Source organism: Lissotriton vulgaris, chromosome 3_1 (assembly GCF_964263255.1).
Source record: "Lissotriton vulgaris chromosome 3_1, aLisVul1.2, whole genome shotgun sequence".
In the NCBI taxonomy this organism is placed as follows: Eukaryota; Metazoa; Chordata; class Amphibia; order Caudata; family Salamandridae; genus Lissotriton; species Lissotriton vulgaris.
In genome coordinates, this window is record NC_141689.1 from 39,822,986 (window position 1) to 39,848,816 (window position 25,831).

Here is a 25,831-nt window from a genome sequence, read left to right on the forward strand (position 1 = left end):
TACTGATGTTCAGCATGGTAGCCTGAAAGTCGGAGATGGACTCGGGGTGTTATCGATGGAGAATATAAGTTGTAGGTCATCTGCATAGTTAAATGTGTTCACCTTACGTTTCCTTAAGGATCGGATCAGAGGGAGTAGATATAGATTAAACAGTGCACCGATAGTGGTGATTCCTGTGGCACTCCACAGTTGGACTTAACCTCAGGGGCAATGAAGTGAAACAGACAAATAGATTGAGACTGATCTTCCAGAAAGGATATGACCCATTCGAGGGCTGGACCCTGGAGTCCTGGGTCTCTGACCCGGTCCACCAAAATTGCATGGTCGACCGTGTCGAATGCCGCCGAAAGATCTGGCAGCACCAGGGTCTGCTTGGTGAAAGAACTGAGACTGTTCAATGAATGAGCATAAGCATTTTGTTACATGGGATTCCAATATCTTAGTCAGATAGGGAAGCAGCGATATGGGACAGTAGTTGAGTAGGGCCAGAGAGTCAGCCCCAGGTTTTTATCAGAGGGGGAACTATGGTAGCTTTTTTAAAGGCTCTTGGAACACGGCTCTGCTTCAGTGATTCATTCAGACGATGGAGGGAGGGTGCAGTGTTTATAGTAAACAAATCCTTAAGAATGTGTGGTGGACATCTATCAGTGGTGGAACCAGATTTAACCCTGCCCAGGAGTTCCAGGAAGGCTTCACTTTTGTTCACTGGGAATTAATATAGGGAACCAGGGATCCTCAAGGCCGTAGGCAGGACTTCATAAACAGGACTTGCGACGATGCTGGATTTGATCTTAGCAATTTTGTCATTGAAGAAGACATTCAATGAGTTGCAGAGTGACTGGGATGACACTGGGTTTATTGTGACTCTATCAGGGTTGGATAACTCATTGACAATTGAGAATATGTCTTTTGATTTGTTAGTAGAATTGATAATCTTCGCAGAGAAGTAATTAGCCTTTGTGACTTGGATCGCTTTCTTATAGTCCTTTAGTTGAGCTAAGTAGGTGGCTTTCTTGTCAGGGAAATAGTTCTGGCTCCACCTTCTTTCTAATTGGTGCAAGGCCAGCTTTTGGATGTTTAGGTCTTCAGAAAACCATCTCTGTGCCTCATGGCGTCTTGCTGCTCTAATTATCCTGAGAGGGGCATGTTTGTTACTAGCTGCAGTTAGCCAGTCTGTCATAATTTCTGCACTAAGCTCGAGATCAGAAGATGGTTGATTAATGGGAGTGTATCTGCCAATGAGTTGCAAAAAGCATTAAAGTTGACATTGTTCCATTTCCTTGCCTTCAGGCCTCCTTTGGCTGAGGGTTTACGTGTGATTGCATTGCAGATCACGTGTTTTAATAAACAATGGTCTGACAAGGTGCATGGGGAGTTCATAGAGCTCTAAAGGTGGCAGTACCCTTACATGTAGGGTGGAACAGGTAAACCTGTTAATATAAGTGCATATTATGGCAAATAGAATATAATATAAGACATCTCCTTCCCAAGGAAAAAATAAAATTGAAATAACGAACAAAGGAAATAACAGTACAATAAATACATATATACAATAAATAGTAAAGCTGTACAACTGACTATAGAAATCATGCAATAATTAACAAGGTATAGCTATTGTATATCTTCATAGAATTCTTAAATATAACAATCACAGAATAATGGTGTATACATTAGAATGGAAATAGAGGTGTAACTGAAACAATCTAAATAGTGCAAGTGTAGACTGAACCAATCATAAGCAGTACGGGGTGAAATACCACATATTACAAGTATGGTGTAATTATGACATATCATATTCATCCAATGATTTTCGTGGTTGAATTATTCTACCTGACTTCCTAATAACACTCCCTGTTCCATACACTTCTTTTGTATAAGCAAAATCACTTTTTGGATGGGCCCTACACAGTCTTTCCATACTTTATTTTTGTTCATTGGCTACATTTCTTCTAACTTCTATATTCTTCTTGGTGAAAAGTAAGGAGATAATTTCCTATCATGCTCAAAAGGCCCATTTATCTGCCCAATATCCCTGCCTTCCATTCTTTGCTTTTCACACCATATCTTACAATCTACTCTGCAGTTTATTTGTCTCTAATTTATCCTTATTTGCCGGTTAAGTACCTTTTGTTCAAGCAATAACCAAGATGGCACCAAATGGGCACCAGGATATCTCCCTTTAAGAGAAATCCCTGTGATTGAATGCCGTTCTGTATTCCCACAACATGACTTTTTCCTGGTATACCATTGATTCTTGCCAATCTCCAGCAGTTTAGGAGGGGTGTTATAGGGTCCTAAATTTCTTTCCTTAACACCACCATCCGTTATTGAATTTTAATCCTGACCTTGGAACCAACGAATAAAGGGATATTAGGTATCCATGAGCCAGTTTAAAACTACCTTTTTGACTGCATTGTTTTGTCCTATCACTGTACCCAGTCTTGTACTGACACATCTTGGTTAGTACATTGTTTGTCACGCCTAGTGTTTGTGATCTTTTTCACGTTATATGTTCCCTCTCCTTATGCGCCGCTCTGCGCGTAGCTACGCCAGGGCGTCCTAGCGGACCCGATGATGAAGCATGTCACACACATTTGTGTGTGAGTGAGGGCAGTTTTTTCAAACATATGACTTTGTCACTGTTTGTAAAATTTCATTATTTGTGGTTTTGACCTCTTCACCCCTTTACGTGTGTACTTTAACCTAGGACATACATTATTTATATAATCTTTAGCTGTTTTGATATTGTTATCTTCATCTGAAAATGTTTTCCAGTGGTCTTGACTTATACTATTGGCCAAAATTGAATATACTACATCAACAGGTCTCTCACTAATGATATCATCACACTCATTAGGTAATCTGGAAAGACAATCTGACACTACATTACTAGGCCTAAGAGAAATACTAAATTAAAAATGAAACTTTCCAAACCAAAGATCATCTGGTTATGCGCTGAGTGGTGCGCTCAAAACCTTTTTTGGTAAAATCATGAATTAACATTTTTGGATCAGTTCTCACTTCAAATGTAAAAATTCCAAAGAAAAACATGAAATTAATTATTGCCCAATAACAGGCTACTGCTTCTCTTTCTACAACAGAGTAGTTGAAATCTGCACCTTTAAAAGATATGGATGCAAATACGATCACATTCTATGTCAGGACACGGAGGTGAGGATTAGGCTTTTCATTCTTCTTTAATTTAACCAGCAGCCAATAAACAACAACAGTAAAACAACAATAGGACTTCATTTCCCATGAAGCCTAGAGAAAACCATCAGGGTCAGACTGATTTGCATATGGCCATGTCTGAACTGGGGTGGCAGAGTGGGCTAAAGAACGTGATGGGTTAAACCCAGATCTGTTGACTGGGTGTGAGTGTTTGATTGGTTCAGATGCTCCGTCCATCACCAACCCCTTTTGTAGACAAAACCATCAAGCACATAAACCAGTCCATCAGCCAATCAGGAGCCTCCTGGGACGATAATAGACAATGACCTGAGATTTGCTACAATATTCTGTAAGACCGTGGAATGCTTTAAATAATTCTTGTTATTAGTCCATGGTACATATTTATAGCTATAACTAGATCCATTTTTGGTTTGGTGCCATCTTTTGAACTCATGTGACTGGAATTAGTTAATGGATGTCACATAAATTGGAGGCTTGCTTAATTTGACCGTTAGACCTGCTTCTTCTAATCTTTGTAGAATAACCTCATATTAGCATCATATTGTTCAATGCATTTACCAAATATCCGTATATCATCCTGGAAAAAGCATACTTTATTTAGACCTTTTAGATTTTTTCCATTATGTGCTGGATAACAGCAGCTGCTGAAGCCAGAAAGAATGGCAACCTACAGTATCTAATGTAATATAAGGGGTTCCCAGGGCAGGGACAATAAACAGAAATGTACACAAAATTCTTTGACAACTATACATTCATGAAGTATCAAGTTTATCTTAATGAGACTGGGGCGAAATTTACAATGACCAAGAGAGCAATTATTATCAACTTTAATACATGTATTGTTCAATGCATGTCTTATATTACATATGTCTTACAAAAATTGTTTATATCTAAATAAAAAACACCATTAGTAATATATTTCATGTTAGTGTCAGTCATACTAACTCTCATAGCTTTTCATCCATCCACAGCATACAACATGAAGAGAAATTCTTATAACGGGACAAAACATTCAATGTTAATAATGAATACCAATACATTTGATATGGAACACCGGGACAATCATTATATGTGGGGTCTATCAAACAGAGTTCCCTATATGTGATGTTTTTTCTCTTATGTGTTGTTTTTCTCAGGTAGTGGCTGGGTCTGAACTGTAGTGTCAAAATGAGTTAAAGAACAATGATTGATTAAACCTAGATCTGTGACTAGGGGTGAATGTCTGAAATGTTTCAGAGCTCCGTCCATCATCTCCTTGTGTTTGCTTTGTTCGCCTTTGTCACTAGATTCAAGCTAGCCCGGCTGAAGAGGGGTGTTACCTTTTAACTTCTCCCAGGATGCTTCTTTCCGGTCGAGAGAATACCTGGCTTGGCAGTTCGGGCTGGACTGTTCCAATGAGGAACAGGGTCAGGACTTATTTGCATATGGCTCGGTCTGAACTGGGATGCGGAAGTAAGCTAAAAACAATGATGGATTCAACCCAGATCTGTGACTGGGGGTGAGTGTCTGAAAAGTTTCAGCGCTCTGCCCATCATTTCCTTGTGTTTGCTTTGTTTGTACTAAGTTGGTAGGGTATGCCCAGATTTGAGTATCTTGCTCACTTTGCCACTGGATTCAAGCTAGTCTGGCTATTGATGGGTTAAACCCAGAAACCGGTCACAGGATGCTTGTTACCGGTCCAGAGAAGTCCTGGCTTAGCAGTTCAGGCTAGACTGCTCCCATGAGTAACAGGGTCAGGGGTGATATGCATATGGCTGGGTCTGAACTGGGGTCGTGAAGTGAGCTGAAGAACGATGATAGATTCAACCCAGATATGTAACTACCGGGGGGAGTGTCTGAAAGGTTTCAGCGCTCTGTCCATCATCTCATTGTGTTTGCTTTATATTAATAACAAAATCCAGTTCTTGAGCTTTTTTCAGACTTCCAGAAGAGAAGAGGAGGCTCTAATGTTTAGTGGGTTGTCATTCCATGCTTTAGGAGTTATGTAGGAGAAGGCCCGTCCGCAAGATCTGTTTCTGTAAACAAGTGGGATGTCCGTGAGTAGACGTCCAGCAGAGCGGAGGTTTCTGAAAAGAGATGTGACTTTTCAGGTAGGCAGTGCCTGTGTTGTGTAATTCTTTGAAGATGTGAGTGAGTAGTTTGTAATGTGTAGCGGGAGCAAGGAGCGCCCTGAAGTGTAGTGAGATATAGGACCTATGTCCGAGGATGAGTCTGGCTGCCAAGTTCTGGAAGGCCTGTAATCTTCCGGTGAGTTATCTGCGATTCCCTCATAGAGAGTGCTACCTGAGAAAGAAATTCTCTCATAAATGCCACTCTGTATCAACTCTGGTCAAATCAGGCACTGATTTTATTGGAAACCTGTCACGGACCTACCCATCTGCACGTAGCTCTAAAGACTCCCCTTCGCAGCTGGCGTCCTTGCCACAATTCACCTAACTTTCCATGAGGAAACCGCAGGCAGTTCCAGTACCTCTGCTGCGGCACTTTCAAAACACAGGAATGCAACATGTTTACAATAATATGTTCCATTTGTGTACTCTCCCCTGCACCGGCGCACAAACAGCTGCCATGCGCAGGTACCCTTGTCCCATGCTGCAGCACTTTCTCGTAAATCTGCCCCAGGGTTTTCAGATGTCTGCATAAAACGCACTTTAGCCACAGCCATCTGTTCAATTGATTTGCCAATCTGATTCAAAACAGTCAGATCCACCATGAGCGTGCTCTACACATAAATACATTCTTAGAACCCCGTCCACAAACGCGTGAACTAGGAGAATCAAAACTAGGGGTGATCCAGGGGTGTTACAAACTCCATGAGCCTCTTGCTTCCTACTGGGCTCATCTGCCTTGAACCTAATTCACGACCTCATAGCGGGGCTTCCACAGGAGTAAATCTCAGCCTCTTACCATGCTCAGGATTTCCTTTTACAGGCACTCAGGTACATGCATGAGGGTATAGGATATGAGAAATACCACAGCAAGCTATTATAGATCTGAAAACTCTGAGGCAGATTTACGAGAAAGTGCTGCAGCGCGATACCGCACGCCCCTTGGCTGGGCCACGCTGCGGCACTTTCAAAACACAGGAATGCGACATGTTTACAATATTATGTTCCATTCCTGTACTCTCCCCAGCGCTGGCGCACAAACAGCTGCCATGTGCAGGTACCCTTGCCCCATGGTGCAAGGGAGCCTGTGTCATGGGGAGATTGTTTTTGTGCAGGAAGGGGCACCTTCCTGCACAAAAACAATGACTACAGGCATTTTCCTCTTTCAATGCGTGCTATAGAAGTTAGCACACATTGAAAGAGGAAAAACAAGGAAAAATGAAAAAAATTCTCCTCGTTGCGCCTCCCTAAGTCTCACCTGGGGAAGCGTAGCATTCAAACACATTTCCAGATTTACGATTCTTCGTAAATTTGGAAATGTGTCTGGTTGAATGGGTGATGCGTGGGAACACCCACAGCAACACCTATGGAATGCCCCTTTCACACAAAGTGCTGCGTGTAAAGGGGCCATATTTACAAGGACAGGAAAAGCCACGCAGGGTGGCTGTTCATGTCCTTGTAAATATGGAGCAGTAAAATGTGCCACCAGTACGTACCGGTGGCGCAGGGGGCTAATAAATCTGCCCCCAAATCTTTGAGATTAGTGACATGCACTGAATCAAAGGCTTATGGGTAGTGTCAGCCCGTCTTGGCTGGCAAATGAAATCTGACATATTGCATGGACCCCTGCTAAAGAGTTGGGTGATGCAGTGCCAAGTGCAAAGAAAACAACAGACCTCTCTAAACTACTCACACCTTGAATAATTGATGTCTTAGAGCGATGGAAGAAAATGTTCTGGGCAAGGAGCGGGATGCAAGTATTTACAAGTACCAGAATAAGAGTTAACGGTTAGCTCTGACTGAGGCTGTTGCATGCAGACGTGGCCTCAGGACACTTGGTAGCAGGCCATTGTGCAGGTGACATCACCAGCTCCTCCTGTTTGTTTGGAGAGTTGGCTGTGCCTCAGAATATGTGTATCGTCAGTTATGTGTAGCCAGTCCTACTCAAGCAAGAGATCTTGGCACACTGGAATGTACTGTACATAACGAGAATTAAGTGACCACTAACACCATGAGGTATGAATTATTTCAAGCATGTTAAAAACCCAAGCACGCCTTGCCAGATCTATGTTTGCTAAAGGCTTCTGAATGGAAATTGTTCTTGCCAAGAGGCACCTTATTTTTGGTTGTTGGGCAGTTCATTTGTGCTCACCATGGTAAGAGGCACTGTAAGCCATTGGCCATTGTTGTTGCTATACTTTTGCGTCCAATGATTGCTTCTGCAAAATATCTTGGGCCTCATTTATGAAAAGTGACGCATCCCTCCGTGAAAACAGCGATGTGTCAGTTTTCACTGAGCCCTCCTTGCGACACCAATGACGCATCATATTTACAGTATGACGCATCGTGCCGCAAGGAGTTACAGGTACGTTGGTATTTCTGACATATCTGTAGGCGCAAAAATGATGCATTGCTGGAGTGTGTCACAAAAGTGACGCAATTTCAGCAATGGGTCATTTCACATGGGCAAGTCCCATGTTAAATGTGCCTGCGTCAGTTTTCCGCCTGCCATTAGGCAGGCGTAAGATTTTGATGCATTTGCGTCCTAGATTTCACTGCATCACTTCTACGAGGCGTACTTGCGTCAAAAGGCCCCCCCTGCATACATTATACCTGGGGCAGGAGTTTACAAAGTGACTCATTTACCTAGATGCGCTACTTTGTAAATATGACTCAACATGGCACATTTTTTACCCCACTGGTGCGTCACCGGTGCAGTGACGCACCGGCGGCGCAAAAGTGAATCAAGGGCCCCTAAATAAGCCCCTTTGTGTATACACAAACATCTCTGAAGCTATGCCGGACTCAAGTCGGGCTTGGGATCTGCAGGTCATTCCAGTTGTTGACATGAAGCAACTCTCAGCAGCTATGGTAGGATTTGCAATGATAACTTCCTTGTCCTGGCTGTTAGCACCTTATGTGTGAGGCCTCATAATATGTGCAAGCAGAATCACGCAGTTGTTTTCCTTGGCAGCTCCTCCAAATAGTGGAGAGCTTCACTTAGGATTCCCTCAGCGGATTGGCCTTCTGGTAGCGATCTACCTCATCGGATAGTAAGTCCGATAAAGTGCTGATGTTCTGATTTACCACCATTCTACGCACTGTCTAACCTCACCTAAAGGGGAGGCCGGAGCGTGCTGCCACCTGGGACCCTAATAGTTCATGTCACTGTTGACAGAATCATCAGATAGCCCTCCTAATTGTGGGGTGTTGATTTGACGTTAGATCATGCTGTCTTCTCTCCCATTGTAGGCATTTCTAGGTCTATATTTTCAGGTGACAATTAGGGGCATATTTACTCAGGGGCGGCGGCTGCCAATCGGAGGTGGAAAAAAAAAATATAAACTTACCTTACCTGCCGGCCCGTGATCTTCTGCTCCCGCACCGCGCCACACTGCTCCTTCTCCCATCCGGCACTACAATTCCCATGTGCACAGGCTCCCAGACCCACCCAATCCCAGTGCTTCTCCCAGCATGAGAGAAGCTCAAGGATTGGGGAGAGCAAGCTGATTTTGCGCTAAAGCAGGGTCTGGGAGCTTGTGCCCCTCAGCACTAGGATATCCCCAAGGAACAGCCTGGAGATATCCAAGTGCGCATGTCAGTTTGGCTGGCCATGGACTGCCGGTCAAACCGACATGCACACTTTTAGTGCCTACCACTCCTCCTCTGCTTCCTCTGTGACGCTACAGCCTGGCCTCGCCCTCAACTCAGCGGACTGGAAGAGTAAAAATAAATTAACAATAAAATTGTTTTATTGCCATTTTCTTTTCTTCTACCTGCTGCATTTCCGCAGTGGGGCGATGCATCATCTGACATAGTGGAGGGTCTGCCCGTGTATTTACTAGTACATGATTTAGCGTGGCACCGCAAGCCATGTTGCTGCGCCAAGATGCATCGTTATGAATCTGCAGGGATGCGTCCTATTTACAGCAATATGATGCATCCCTTTGCTATCCTCTGCGCTGGTGCACAAATGGCTGCCTTTTGCTAACTCAGGAACCCTTGCACCATGGTGCATGGGTCCCTGCATTGCAGGGATGATTGTTTATGTGCAGGAAGGGACACCTTCCTGCACATAAACAATCATTAATGCCTTTTTCCTCCTTTAATGAGTGCTGCAGAATTCAGCGCACATTGAAAGAGCAACAAACTAGCAGAAATAAAGGTATTACTCCTTGTTGCGCCAACATTACTCCTCCCCTGGGATGGCATATGTATCTGACTGCAGACACCGATATGTCATACAATTCTAATTCTATGGAGCAATTGAGCAACAGAAAAAGCCATGACCTCTAGGAAAAGTCCATCAGTGAAGGAAGAAGAACGACTGAGTAGCTGAGCCGCAAATGGCATTGGATTTCCAGAGAGGTCAGGAACCGGCTCTCCGGTGAACATATGAAACCTATGCCGGAGGAGTCATGGAGAGAATCTTGAAGGAAAACCTATTTACCGTACACCCCTTCAAGCAGATGTAGGCTTTCCAGGCAACAGGCTCTACTTTCTATCAGCTGCCTCTGGTTCCGTTTAATAATGTAAACATTCAGGCTTTAAGGAACCATGTCTGCCACACTGTATTATTATGTTTGAGCTTGTAAAGCGCACTGTTACCCGGAGGTTTCCTGGCACTGTGTAACGCTGGGGAAGCCGTCCTGGCTTTCCCTGTGGGATGGCCCCTGCTGGGAGTCCCCAAGGTGGAGCCAAGCATCCCCGGCGTTGGAGGGGCCGTTGTGGAGATTAGGCAAGCTGATGCCCAGAGTTGCCGAGTTGGACCCCTGATTAGAGTAGGCACCGAAGCGAGAATTATCAAGTCCGCTGACCAAAGTCCACGACCCTGCCGCGTCGGGAATTGAACCCTGGTCCCGGGCCGTCCTCTGCTTCCGGGTCTGCCGCCTCTAACCAGTGAGCCACACCACTGTATTGACCCTCATGTTCTGTTCCCTAGGCAACCGAGGAAAAATGTTGTATTCAGCTTGGAAGGTGTAAGCTTTTTTTCTCATATAAGACTGCACAGTAGAGGCATCTGCAGAGAAGGTTAGCTGAATCAAGCTATTTGAGGAAGCTGGCATCATTTATAACTTAGGAGGGGCTAGGAGAAGTGATCAGGGAACCCAGTAGGGGGTTAGTTAGTCTGTGAGCAATAGAGATTTGAGTACAGTGCAGTAAAAGTGGTGAGCACGCCTGTAAACTCCACTCTGCCGGCAGTAGATAAAGAGTTTTTTTGCTGAACTCCACACTCTGCTTGGAGCGCGGAGTGGCAAACCTCTGTGAACTCTGCTGGCAGAGCGGAGTTTGCCGTCCACCCCTAATAAATATAGGGTTCATAGGGTGTTGATTAACCAGAAACCTTGCTTCTCTCTCTGAGATCCAACTGTATATTTCCTGCTCACTCAGCATTATCTGGTTACGGAGGGCAGCTGGGTCTTCTTTCATGATCTTATGATATCAAATGTCTCCCAGGTGTCTCAGACACCTATTTCTGTAAGCAGCTGTGGATTTGATGACAATAGCCCCTCCCTTGTCCGCAGGTATTATAGTGATTGTTGGATCTTCCAATAATGTTTTAATAGCTCTTTTCTCCACTCTGGTCGTGTTCTGGTATGCTTTTTTGTTGGTAACATTTTTAAAGTCATTCAACACAGTCTCTTTGAATATTTGAACATTATTATTACCTCGTTTGGTATGGCAATTATTAGAGTAAAAAATGTAGAGGCATTTCTTAAATCAGAGTCTGTATTATCCATGTCCAGTACTTTATCCTTAAAGAAGTCCTCAACTCAGAATCTTTTGAAGAAGTTGAGTCTGAAGGAGTTCTCTGGAAGTGTGGGCACAAAACCAACGCCTTATTTGTAAGGTTTTTTTCATCATCAGATAACGCTCTTTCAGAGAGGTTCACGATTGCGTTGTTTTGTTCAGATCCTTGCTCTTGCTCTGAGTTACCATCTGTGGTTCCTCCGGAGGTCATTTGATGTGGTGCCCTCTTTCTTGCTACTTTCCTCTCCATCTGCCCAGGCCTCTGCCTAAAAAGGTGGTACAAAAAGTCCCACAGGTCATGGGGGTCGTAAGGAGTTTGCAGAGGCCACACCTGTAGATATTGTCCCGCATTGCATACATAAACTTTGGAGGGCCCCTTATTTATTTATAACTGCTCCACTCTTCTGAGCTTGAGGTACCACCATACATTCTTCCTTTCTTCTTCTGAGATGGGAACCTGTAGCATTGGTTCAAAATCCCCCTTACTATAGGGTAGACTTCTTCTAGACTAAGAACCAGATTCACTAAATTCTCATGCAACACAGCACAGCAGCCCAAAATGCTGCACTGTGTTGCGTGCGGAGAGAGCAGGAGATCACCATGTTTACAGAAATAGGGCACTCGCCTCTACTCTCCCTAGCGCTGGTGCTCAATCGGGCAACCGTGCGCCACAGACACACCTTTACACCATAGTACAAGGGTAAAGACACAAAATATCGAATTCAAAATATAGAATAATCATAATATTGAAGTTAAAGTATAGAATGGTGAAAAATATCGAATTGAAGGTAAGTAATATAATATTGATTTTTTAAAATATAGAAAGTCAAAATATCGAAGTATTTATTTAATATAGGTATTAAAATATATCTAATTTTTAATAATATCGAATTTTTTAAAGTGTTTTGTATGTTAGTATATTTATGAAAAGTGTATTTGTTTGTAATTTATTTTAAGTAATACATTTTATGTTATTTAATTTTTGCGTAATTTAATTCTGTAGCGGATTGTGAGTTTATACGGGAATAGGGTGGGGAGTAATTTAATTATATTAAATTAAATATAAATTTTCAGAAATTATTTTTAATAAAATTTTGCGTTTTAGTTCTGTAGCGGGTTGTGGGTTAATAGGGGAATACGGTGGGAAGTAATGTAATTGTAATTATTTAAATATGTTAATTTATTTATTGGAATTAATTGTTAATTATTTTTTAATTGGTAATTAATTGATTTGTAATTGGTAATTAATTTCTATTAATTGATTAATTGATAATTATGTTAATTTATTAATTTATTTTCCGTAGCGGGTTGTGGGTTTATAGGGAAATAGGGTGGGAAGTAATTTAATTGTAATTAAGTAAATTATTTTTATTTATTTATTGATATTGATTTTTAATTTATTGTTAATTAATTGATAATTGGTACTTAATTTGTATTAATAGGTAATTAATTTTATTAACTAATATTTATTTGTATTTTTAATTGATTAATTATTACATATTATTAAATTGGTAATTCATTATAATTAATTTTGTTTTGGTATTGATATTTATTTTATTTTTTTTAATATATTAAATTTTTACTTTCCCTACTGTTAAGCTCAATAGAGTGGGAATAGTAATGTTTACCCCTACGCTATCAAATGCTTTCCCGACTATTGCACTCTTTGGAGTGGAAGTATTAATTTTTACCCCTACGCTATCCAACGTTTTCCCTACTGTTGCACTCTCTGGAGTTAGAATAGAAATGTTTACCTCTACGCTATCCAACGCTTTCCCTACTGTTGTACTCTCTGAAGTGAGAATAGTAATTTTTACTGCTACGCTATCCAATGCTTTCCCTACTGTTGCACTCTCTGGAGTGGGAATAGTCATTTTTACTGCTACGCTATCCAACGCTTTTCCTACTGGTGCACTCTCTGGAGTGGGAATAGTAATTTTTACCCCTACGCTATCCAACGCTTTCCCTACTGTTGCACTCTCATGAGTGGGAATAGTAATTTTTACCGCTACGCTAGCCAACGCTTTCCCTACTGTTGCACTCTCTGGAGAGGGAATAGTAATTTTTACCCCTACGTTCTCCAACGCTTTCCCTACTGTTGCACTCTCTGGAGTGGGAATAGTAATGTTTACTCTCACGCTATCCAACACTTTACCTACTGTTGGACTCTCTGGAGTGGGAATAGTAATTTTTACCCTCCCGCTATCCAACGCTTTCTCTACTGTTGCACTCACTGGAGTGGGAATAGTAATGTTTACCCCTACGCTATCCAACGCTTTCCCTACTGTTGCACTTACTGGAGTGGTAATAGTAATTTTTACCCCTACGTTATCCAACGCTTTCATTACTGTTGCACTCACTGGAGTGGGAATAGTCATTTTTACCCCTACGCTATCCAACGCTTTCCCTACTATTGCACTCACTGGAGTGGGAATAGTCATTTTTACCCGTACGCTATCCACCGATTTCCCTACTGTTGCACTCACTGGAGTGGTAATAGTAAATTCTACCCTCCCGCTATTTTCCGGTAAAAATATTGTATATTTTTTATTAATATTAAGTTAATATATATATGTTTTAAAAAATAAAAGTTTATTTTTTTATAATATTCAATAATTTAAAGGTTATTTAAGTATTTTTGAGTATGTTTTAGTTACTTATATTTATAATTTCATGAATTTTAAATTACTTTTAAGACATTTAAAAAAAAAACGAAATTTTGACATTATATTTTTTAAAACAATATTTTTGATTCGATATTTTTGTACTTACCTGTTTGTAGATAGGAATTCAATAGTTTTGTATTCTATATTTTTTCCTCGATATTTTGGTAATTCTATATTATTGTAATCGATATTATGTCAGTGATCCTAGACTAGCTTTAAAATGTTTCCCACTTTTTATGTGATCTGTACAGTGCAGCACACATGCAAAGTCAGAAAAGAAAAGAGAAATAAAGCATTTCTCCATGATAGCACCAATTTAAAATGGGTGTAATTTTTTGTAGCAATGTATTGAAAATAAGTATGAGCTGGTCCCACGTGCATTTCCACACTATTTTGGACCAACCCCTGCAGAAAAATGTTTGGTGCATTGGTGACCAAATGGCCATGAGAGGCAACATTAAGAATTAAATATTTTATTTTTATGGCTACATGAAAGGCCATCTTGATTTGATTCCTCTTCATGGTAGAGAGGGATTCCCAACCTTCTGTCAGACGGTGTGACGCTTGCTCCCATCATCCCCTAAGAGGAATGGAGCCTCAAAGAACAATTGATGGACAGGCTGCTGAACAATGGCATGCATTCACCCTAGTACAGCGATCTTGGCCTAAATCCATCATTTTTTTGCTCCCCAAGTCATACCAGTTTAGATCCAGACATATATCTTTTGCTTTTTAATTAGAGCAACTTTTTTAAATGCAGTCTGTTTTCCTTAAATGAAAACAGGATGCATACAAAAATGAAACATTTCTGTTAAGTTTTTTAGGAGTCGGCATCAGCCCTTGGGACCACTGCCTGCTCTTAAAAAATGAATTCGCTGCCAATCTCATAGGGGAAGAGGTCTCCTGGGGATCCCTTCTCATTTGCGACTGGTTTACCACCTGCGGTTAACTGCGATTGGGTTGCGACCACATTCTGGTTGCAAAACAATGGTACACCCCCCTGCTACTCACTATTAGGAAGGGACACTCTTGGCACACCATTTCTTAATAGGGATATGCAAACCCTATTTTGTGACATGTTACCAACTCGTAAACTATAGTTGATAAATGCTACAACCCTTTTTAGCGGTCTCAAACGGTCTGAATCTTTGTTTGCGACCACTGAAAGCGGTTGTACATGTGGCCTTTAGAGTATTCAACCAAGGCCTAGCGTGCCTAATTTTATGGAGTTCCATTGAACAGAAAAATGTATGAGAAGGGTCAATAAAGTTGCACTTTCCTTGTTTTTGGGTGGTAACTTCTGCTTGCTCCTACAGCCAAAACCACTGAACGGATTTGCACCAAACTTGACATAAACGTAGAACTTACTCAGAAAGTGTGATTTTGTTTCATTTGCTTTTTCAATATATGTTGTGCCTACTTCAGGGCTGCCTAACTTTGCCTTGCACAGAATCATGTAAACAAATAAATACAGTGCATTAACTCAAGTCTTCTCAGCACCTATACACATGCATTAGATAATTCATAACTTCTTTCATAACATGCCTTGCCAACAGTGTTGTGTATCAAACAGCGTAATCAGTGTTTAACTAAAGCAAATCAAGTCTCTCTCAAAAAGGATGAGTTTAAAACAAATCTTTGCTTAATCTGGCTCTGTCTTACTTGAGAACTTTGCTCGCTCTGGGTTTCAACCATCTTTGAATGCTGAATTAAGTAAATTACGAAAGATCAGTGACAGAATTTTAGAAATTCAAATATCATGTGACAGAATATTGTGCCTGAAATATCGAGGACTAGAATATCGAGAAGAAAGTGCAAATAGGTGAGTACAAATCTAATATTTTTAACTCCGGATCTACGTACCTTAAAGACATATATATTGTCATGGTACCTATATGTGGAGTTATATATAGTAAAACTTTACTTACCCATGTACAATGACCTACACAATATTGTTGTCCTCAACAGGGGTATTACAGAGGCAGCCCCCGCGGTGTGAACCAGGCCCCAGGCTTACCCGTACTGGAGGGGGCCCCGACCCCCCTCTGATGTGTGTATGTGGGTGGGGGGGTCTTCAGCATATCTTGCATGGGGGCCTCATCTTGTTTTGTTACACCACGGGTCCTCGATTTTTTTGACACAATATTCTATCCCACAATATTTGTGTTTCTGATATTTTGAGCAAATGTCACTATGACAAGCCTCTGCTTTCTGTGTTGCATCTACACTCCATGGCAGACTGTCTGATCCAAGTACTCTTTCCTTCTCCGCTGCTAGCTTCATCGAGATCCACTTGTCATTTATTTTGCGACCATCTGTGCATGCCAATAAACTAAGTTTGTGCCACTTACCTTTGATTCTTCCAGTCAGGTAGAAAAACCCATCCGAGTCAAACTTGCCAATATCTCCAGAGAGTAGCCACCCATCCTTATTCAGAGACTCATTGGTTTTTTCAACCATGTTCAAGTAGCCCATAAAGACATGCCTGCCCCAGATATAAAGTTCTCCATTTCCTTCCTTGTCCGGCATATGTATCTGACTCCGGCATCCTGGCAGGGTCTTACCACAGCTGTGGACACATAATACAGAAATCGAATGACTGAGACGCCATATCACCACCTGGATGTTCAACGCTCAGGACACCAGGGTGTTTGGCACAATGTGGCTAGCATTCTAGAGCACTCTTAGACCTCTTTAGACTTGTACCATGCATAGTGCATGCAACAATGCTCTGGGTTACCAAGCTGCAAGTAGATGTGGTATTGTGAGAAAGCACCTCTGTCTGCAGTGTCAACCCCAATTTTTGTGGACTGATGTTGCGGGGTTTTGAACTCTGCGCACTGTGGTACTGCTGTCCAGGCCCCACTGTATGTCCTCACAAGACAAACGTGGCTTCAGGCATACCTGTGTAGCGTGACTGCTTTTGAGATTGATTGAACATTTCCTGCAGACCTCCTGAGGCGATTAAAGCTGGGAGCTCCGTTACTTACATTTTTAAAAAAGCGAATCTGTTTTTATTTGTGTATTGTGTATAACGTGACTTTCCCTAAACTTCTACGCTTGTCTGCTCGCATGATTACTATCGCCTGCAGATCTCCTGAGGCATTTTAAGCTGGGAGCACCGATACCTGCACTTTCTGGAAGCGTTTCCATTATTTTTGGGCACTTGTCTAAATTTACCTGCCAAATCTTTGCACTTGCCAGCACCTTCACTGCTACTGCTCTGCCTCGCTGATCGTCTCCCCTTCCAGCCGATTAGGTTGCTGTGGTGGGGACGGGACAGGTTGGACGCCATTTTATGGGTACTCTGGGGTTTGCCGTTGCAGTTTCTCAGCCACTCCCCCTTCTAGCCAGCATATAATGACAACATCATCCCGGCCGCGAAGCAGACGCGTGCAGCGGGCGCACCGACGGCGCGCCGAAAGTGCGCCAAAGGCAAGCCCGTCTGCTCCCATCCGCGACCGGTCGGGACCCGGGGCCACAGATTCTGCCCCTTTTATAACTTACACTTCCTCATATCTCCTTGCCTTTCAAGGCAAGGGGGGCATCAGTTCCTCTGCGCTTAAACATATTATTGCCCTTGATATTCCTGCTCCTTTTTCTCCCCCTCCTGCGGCTCCCTTGCCTATACCCCAGTCAGCCGCCCCTCCTGCCTCTCCCCTCCCTCACCCTCCCTGCCCGCCTGCTAGGGCTTCGGCCTTTCTTCTTAACACCCGCTCGGCGGGCAGGCATCAGCTGGAACTCTATAACCTATTGGATACAGAGGCTCCTGTTTTTTTGTTCCTCACGGAAACATGGTTTTCCGCAGACTCCTCGCCTGATGTCCTAGCTGCGCTCCCCGATTCTTACTATGCCCTTCGGGCCGATCGCCCCGATGGGAAAATTGGTGGGGGCGTGGCCATGATTATCCGGTCCTGCCTTCAGTTCCAACTGCTTCCTCACCCTCCCATGCCCAACGTAGACTTTATACTGGCTCGGTCGATGAACCTCGTGGACCCCCTCACTGTAGTTCTTATTTATCGCCCCCCCCAGACCATGTCTCATTTGTGCCTGCCCTACAGCAGCTGCTGGCCACTCTTGTGGTCAACAACTCCTCGGTTCTTTTACTGGGCGACCTTAATTATTGGCCTGGTGACCCCAGGGAAGACAGGGCTTCCAAAGACTTCACTGACACCATGTGTGGCCTTAATTTTACTTCCCATATTCACACCCCTACTCACTCACATGGTCATATCCTTGACCAGCTATGGTCGGCCAGTCGGGCTATTTCTTCCACCATTATTCTCCCCTGCACCTGGTCGGATCATTCGCTCATCTCTTTTATTATTGACCTTGGAGTCACCGACAAGCCCTCCCTGCCTAAAAACATCTTAGCACGGAACTGGAATCAGGTGGATTTAAACACTCTCTGCTCGTCCTTGGCGACCCGCCCTTCTGACTTATCTGATCTTTCTCTCGACCATCAAGTTGACGCCATTAATGGTTGGCTGTCCATCTCATGTGATCCAGTGGTCCCCCTTAGGAGGGTCAAGGCATGTTGCCTCCACGAAGCCAACAAGTGGTTTACTGATGACCTCAAGGCCCTGAAATTGGCTCTCAGACAGTCAGAACGCCAGTGGAGGCGCAACTATTGCCCCTCCCTGAGAGATCGCTACAAGTCTCTCCTTAACAACTATAAGAGAGCTATTCTTTCAGCTAAATTAGACTATTTCTCTGGCAAGATTCTGTCAGGGGAAAATAAACCTAAGGAGATTTTTTCTATCGTTCACTCCTTGGCCGCATCTGATAGAGTCAACCCTTACCCAGTCCCATCCCAAGCCCTCTGCCTTTCCTTGAATGATTTCTTTCTTGAGAAGATTGCCAACATCAAACGGAACATTCCTCCGTCCTCTTCTCTCCTTCCCTCCCCTTCCCTCCCCTCTTTGTCTTCCTCTCTCAATCAATCAATTTCCATAAGCATATGACCCTCACTTCAGTTTCTGCAACACTAAAGAGATGCTAAATCAAAACTTTATTAGGCACCTAGAGGGATATACGGTTTCTGAGCTTCAAGTGACCAGCACACATGTTTGTTGAGTTCATAATTGCAAAATGACATGTAATGTTTTTTTGAATGAGCTATGTTTTTTTAATTAACAGTGGTGTATATCCTTTTTTGATTAGAGATTGAGCCCCTAAAGAAGGGCCTAGTGCCCAAAATGCATTAGGCAACTGACATGAAAATGGAACCATGAATAATGGTTTGATGTGATTGTAACATCTATAACAAATAAGAAAAAATACTAAAAAGAATGAAAAACTTCTGAATAAAACTTTATTGTTTCAACCAATAACAAACTTTTGAAAGATTTATTGTATAGTGTGCGTTTGGGGACGTTACCCCCGATCAGGATAACGCTACATACTTAATAAACTGGACCCTGGTACTCAGAAGGGTACACCAAACAGCACCTACTTATCAGCATAACACACGTACTACCCATCCGCCATTCAAAAGGAGTGCGATTGTTATTTCCAAATAGAATTCATATAACTTTTGATGAGTATGCTACAACCAGTGGGATTCATTTTGTACAGCTCCTGGTTTGACACAACACAAGATGGAGGTGTTGATGTTACCTGCATATCTGAGGTGGAGGGTAGTACTCCCGACAGTGAAGGGTCAAAGGATGGAGACTGGGTAGCCCCTAGAAGTTCAGTGTGACCTACTTAGTAAGAGGTCAATCAATCAATCAATCAGGCATTTATAGAGCACGCTACTCACCCATGAGGGTCTCAAAGAGCTGGGGAGGGGGAGGCTGCTAATGCTTGAACAGCCAGGTCTTGAGTAGCCTCTTGAAGGTTAGATGGTCTTCGGTTTGCCGTAGGAGGATGGGGAGGGCGTTCCAGGATTTGGCGGTGAGGTAGGAGAAAGATCTGCCGCTGGTCGTTCTTCAGATGCGGGGGATGGCGGCGAGTGCGTGGTCGGCAGACCAGAGCTGGCGGTTCAGGGTGTAGAAGGTGAGACGTCTGTAGAGGTATGTCGATCCGGTGTTTGCGGAGTGCCTTGTGTGCGTGAGTGAGGAGCTTAAATGTGATCCTCTTGTTGACGGGAAGCCAGTGCAGGTTTTTCAGGTGGGGTGTGTTGTAGCTGTGGCGAGGGATTTCGAGGATCAAGCATTCTGAGGCGTTCTGTATGCGTTGCAGTCGTTTCAGTAGTTTGGCTGGGGCTCCCGAGTAGAGGGCCTTTCCGTAGTCCAACCTGCTGCTGACGAGGGCCTGGGTGACCGTTTTTCTTGTGCCTGTGGGGATCCACCTAAAGATCTTCTGGAGCATGCAGAGGTTGTTGAAGCAGGAGGATGATATGGTGTTGACTTGCTTGGTCATGGAGAGAGTAGAGTCGAGGATGAATCCCAGGTTGCTTGCGTGGTAGATAGGGGTGGGGGCTGCCCCCAGGGCAGTGGGCCACCAGGAGGCATCCCAGGATGAGGGGGTGGAGCCGCATAGGAGGACCTCCGTATTGTCTGAGTTCAGTTTCATCCGACTGTCCTTCATCCAATCTGCGACTGCTGTCATTCCTTCATGTCGGTTGGTTTTGGCGGTGCCTGGGTCTTTGGTGAGGGAGAGGATAAGATGTGTGTCGTCGGCGTAGGAGATGATGTTGAGGTTGTGCAGTCTGGCAATGTGGGCGAGAGGGGCATATAAATGTTGAACAGGGTCAGGCTGAGGAATGATCCTTGGGGTACGCCACCGATGATCTTGGAGGCTTTGGATCAGAAGGGGGGAGTCAGACGCTCTGTATTCTGTCTGAGAGAAAGGAGGAGGTCCAGTCCAGTGCCCTGCTGCGAATTCCTGCATGGAAGAGGCGAGTTTGTAGGGTGCAGTGGCAGACCGTGTCGAAAGCGGCTGAGAGGTCCAGGAGGATGAGGTCCGCGGTCTCGCTGTTGTCCAGCAGGGCCCTGATGTCATCGGTGGCGGCGATGAGGGCCGTTTCGGTGCTGTAGTTGCTGCTGAATCCAGACTGGGAAGGGTCCACGATGTTTTTCTCCTTGAGTTAGGGGGTCATCTGTTTGTTGACGGTCTTCTCGATGACCGTCGCCAGGAACGGGAGCAGAGAGATGTTGCTGATTGATTGTTTTTGAGTGCCGCCATTTGGGAATGGTTGGTGGTAGCTCAGTATATTCTGCTGTTAGAGGGAGAGATGTATCTAGGCAGGGCCTGGGTGTTGTATCTTCTGTTGTGTGGGTCATCCAGGATGGCAGGCTATGGCAGGTGCAGAGCTTCAGATTCATAGAGCTCGTGTTATGGGTTCTCCTGCTTGGAGCTAGAATCATCACTATATTCTGTAAAATCCATCACCCTACACAAAAAACGGTATCACTGCAGAAACAAAATGTGGTTATGAAAATAAACCATCCCAAACTACTTCCTGAACTATATACAGTGGATACACATCCCATGAATGGAAACTAAATGGGACACAAAGCTTCAGAGTTGGTTGCAGTCCCACGTTGCTTCGCTGACTAAGCATTAGGGTACTCAACATTACTCAAAGAGCTGCTGTGATCTAGGGCCGTATCACTGACAGCTGTCTTCCCCAGGCATGGGGACCTCACCTGAAGCTGTTTCTTACTGGATAATCTGTGGGTCTGCCTGAGACCAGAACCTTCCTGTCTGATGAGAGGGGAGAATAAGAGTGCCTTGGTCTGCAGTAGCTATCTACCCGAGGAGGAGTGAACCTAGCCTCCAAGCCTGAGGAAGGAGCAGCCCAGAAAAACTAGTTTGCCCAAGCGGGAGTGCCTAGAGCCCACTTACACAACCCTGGAGGGTTCCCAACCTCCCTGCTCATTCAAAGACCATGCTTGTGAGCAAAGATTCACCTGAATGTCTGCTTTTGCAACCACCATAGAGGAAGATGGAGAAACTGTTCTGGCTGCCTTCATCATACCTGAGGTCTGCATCTCAGCACCCGCACCAGAGGGAATTGATTTACCATTCCAAGTTCTGCCATCATGTGTCATTTACCAAGTCTCTGTACCCAATAATAACTGAAGCAGAGATAAGTAGGCGGACCTCCAAGATAAGCACTGGTAACCTCAAGCGCCACGGCTCACCCCATGCAGAAAACACCTGCAGACAAACACTTAGATGATCCAAGTTCACATCACACATCAGCTAACGCAAGCACCTGAGAATTATTGCCTGAACTTGCTAAGGAAAACAGCTTTTTAGGAGTTTGGGTAATACCTGAAACCCATATATATGAAGTATTGAATAGAGTGCACTGGCTGACCTATGAGTCGGACTGCAGGAAATCCATATTGTGTTGTGAACCTGTAGACCATGTACTCTTCAGCCCAGTATTGCTGCTTCTTCTTGATGTAGCATATTACACATTAGATTACACTGGACTGGATATTCATGTGTTGTGGCTAATGTATGGTTTTGAGTTCTGAGTCTTTACCCCCACACTACTTCCCTGAGACACCTTGGACTGCTGTCTCTTACTACCCTTAAATTTGAGTGCCCTAGGGGCGTAATGCATCAATTTTGGAGCACCCTACTCTGATAACATCGGGACTCCAACACCCTCAGTTAGGGCCCAGCAGCATTTGACCCCGTGGTTCCTCAAACAGGCCCTGCCTGTATATCAGGGTCTGGTGACTTAGTGGCCTAAGTTTTACCTCATTGTCACATGTTCAAATCCAGGCGGGTCTACTCAGCCTTTCATCCTTGTGAGGTTGATAAAATGAGTACCATTGAGTTAGGTAACAATAAACGTCTGTTCAGCACCAAGATACCCTTCTGGGTGAACATGTGCTTTACAAATACACATGTTTTCTATTGTCAAAAAGGCCAGTAACAGAAGAAACCAGCATATTTTGGATAACAATAACTCTGCAAGGTCCACAGCTTAGGAGCTGTTCCCCCAGAGACTTCACCTGCAAATATGTCCAAGTGAACATCTGTCAGAGCATACAATGATCACCACCTGTGGTGCCAGTAACTCAGTGCCCACGCATGCCTTTAGATCCTTGCATGCTTTGTGGTGGCGCAAAGGAGGTAAGAGAGGTAGTGTTGCTGCATCTGAGGCAATTGAAGTTGTAGGGTAAACAACGATACAAACATAAGCATGGAAATAACAACTATTGCATCACCTGTCACTCTGACACATTACACACTAGACAGTAAAATATTTATTTATTTATAAGTTGTTTATAGGTTATGAATATCATAGCTCTAATTGTGTCTATATGTTGTGGACCAAGTAGAGTAATGTAATAGTATTATTATTAACTTGGTCTTATTTAGCTAGTAAATGAGAAAAGTTAGTGCACCCAAGTCACGTTAATATCATTTGAATACCCGCATACCAGGCACACATGCTCTCCTCAGATCTCTCTGACAAATTCTGAACTTTCATGGATCTAATTTTAGAGGAACTATACCCATTGAAGAAGAAACACCTCAAGCCATGCCATTGGTTATATGAATCAGGAATTGGATCTAAAGTTAAGGAATGGAAGTAAGGCACAGAGTTATAGTATGGTGGCCCACACATGCCACTTGACAGTGAATTATCAACATTGTAGATTTCTAACTCCTATGGTCATTATCAACAAATACTTTGATGGTTGACTGCAATGTCTTCGGTTGACCACCGTGTCTGACAGTGTTGGTGATTCTCAATGGTCATTAAAAGTATAGAAGGTGCATCTGATTAGGATGGTTAATAAAGGTCAGGTGGCCACAGGTTGGTACTTGGACTGACCTTGTCATGCGGAAGGTACTGCGGACTGATACTGTGTGGGGCGTACTATCCTCGCTCAGGCCGAAGAGCTCCATGACTGGAAGGTCCAGCCCCATGAAATAGTCCAGGGTCTCCTTTGTGATGGGAGCAGCTCCTGACATACACAAGACACACCGATCAAGGCCCAGAGCAGCTTGTGTCTTCTTGAGGACCAGATAGTTAGCCAACGAGTACCCCCAGGGCACAGAGGAAGTGCTGTGAAGCAAAGAGATGGCAGCTGAGAAGATACAGTAGCAAAAACACAGGAGGAAATTGAAATTGGAGACACAATGTGAGAAGCAAAGGAAGTGTGTGGGCAACAAAATAATAACAAAGATGAAGGAGATAAAAAAGGATGAGAAAGCAACAGGCTGTAATTGGGATTTGGGGAAAGGAAAAGATGAAGAAAAGTAAATCTGTAGGTGTCAGTAGGTAAATGTGAATAATGAATGCAAGGTGAGAATTGGTGATCTAAAATAGCACCCTTTGCATTGGCATTGAGAAGAATAGAAGAGGTTGGAGTATTTCAGACCAAAGTGCAAATAAGATGAATCAAGATTATGGATGCATGAGTGAGATGAAAGAAGTGGTGGGGGCAGATCCAGTACACAGGACATGAGAAGCCCACATTATTTTGGAGCTGTGTCTATCTATCTATCTATCTATCTATCTATCTATCTATCTATCTATCTATCTATCTATCTATCTATCTATCTATCTATCTATCTATCTATCTATCTATCTATCTATCTATCTATCTATCTATCTATCTATCTTTCTATCTATCTATCTATCTATCTATCTATCTATCTATCTATCTATCTATCTATATGTCTATCTATCTGTCTGTCTATCTATCTATCTATCTATCTATCTATCTATCTATCTATCTATCTATCTAATGGACCATTTAAAAAACACAACATTAATCACAAGGGTATCTTGATGGGAGGGTTGAGTGAAAAGTTGATAGTTTCTGCACTATTTGCATCTTTGGATGGCCTAATGGTTTCTTGGAATGATTTGTTTAGAAGCCGCCTCCTTGCCTATCAATTAAGCCCTACGATGTGTTTGATATAAATGTGAAAAGTGAACACTACGGATTTGCCTGAATCTTCTACATAGTATCCTGTTGAAAGAGCTCAGTAGAATACATTTGGTTTTACAATCATGAGCGCAATAAACGCATACCTCAAGGAGTGGTAATATTCATGTATTACCATTCTGTATCTTACAAAAATAAAATTTCCTTTTTGTGCAAGGATGGGAAGGGATATTGGATTGCTCACTTCCGAGAGTCTTGAAAAACAAATTCAAGCACACAAATAAATGTTTTTTTCTGCACACCAGTACAATTCTAATTTGAAGAAGTGAGAAAAGAATAATTTTTCTATATTTCAGCCCTGAAGAAGGGGCTGTTCTGCTGTGAAACACACGTGTATTGAATGCAATGTCAAGTCATGATGGCTGTAGTTTGCATTCTATGTAACCACAATAAGCGATTATAAATTGATGTTGGAAGTATAATCTGTGTCACAAATGCCATTATCATGATATCGAAATAATGAATAATAATCAATCGCAGAATATCATAATTGTTTGATTAGCTCCCTAGGAAAAGAATCATTCATTTCTGTAAATAGCGACCTGTTTAGGCACCTGTCAAGTAGGTGGTAGTTTGCGCAGGGCGGCTATTACCTTTACCCAAATTGAGTGTTTCAGGATAATAATAATCTGCGTAGCACAGCTCACTCAAGTGCAGCAAACAGGGAGGGTCTAATGTGCTGAATGTAGGCTTCTCATATTGATTCTCAGCAAATATGTCAGTGGCTCTTTCTCAATAGCTGCATTACTGTAGCTGAAATCACAAGGCCTTATCTTGGGCAATTACGCCTGAAATTCAAGCACAAATATTCTATTGTTTCGACTTCAATAAGTATTTCCACACTTCAGAGTGGGAGAGATGCTATGAAACAGCACATTTGTGGGGCATCCTAGACACAAGTCACCTCAGGGTGTGGAGCGATTTCGTGAACTTCAAGATACTCCAAGCACTAAATTCTTCAAAAGGCAAGAATTATTGATGACTAGAATGGTCTGGGTGCAAATATACCCCAGAGCAGTGCTCAATGATATGATATCACCTCAGTATTTACAGAAAATATTTTTCTAATTTGAAACTAGTTTATCATGAGCATATCATGAGACACTCATGTTCACAATGTTTCCCACTATTGCTTACATCTCCATTACATGGTTCCATCACAACTTCAGCGTTGACTTTCTCACCCCTTTCCTTAATACACCATTTCCATGAACCAACCTTGACCAGTTATCCATCTTAC

The 25,831-nt window shown here is 43.1% G+C and overlaps 1 protein-coding gene across 1 annotated transcript in view; it reads right to left on the bottom strand.

The window, feature by feature from the left end:
- LOC147725889 (long-chain-fatty-acid--CoA ligase ACSBG2-like) overlaps window positions 1–25,831 on the bottom strand; it is a 380,881-nt gene that overhangs the window by 76,352 nt on the left and 278,698 nt on the right. The window contains exons 10-11 of the mRNA XM_086960034.1: window positions 23,469–23,702; window positions 16,069–16,286 (exon numbers count right to left, since the gene is read on the bottom strand). Coding sequence (XP_086816160.1) covers window positions 16,069–16,286; window positions 23,469–23,702 — 452 coding nt within the window. The remainder of the gene's footprint in view (window positions 1–16,068; window positions 16,287–23,468; window positions 23,703–25,831) is intronic.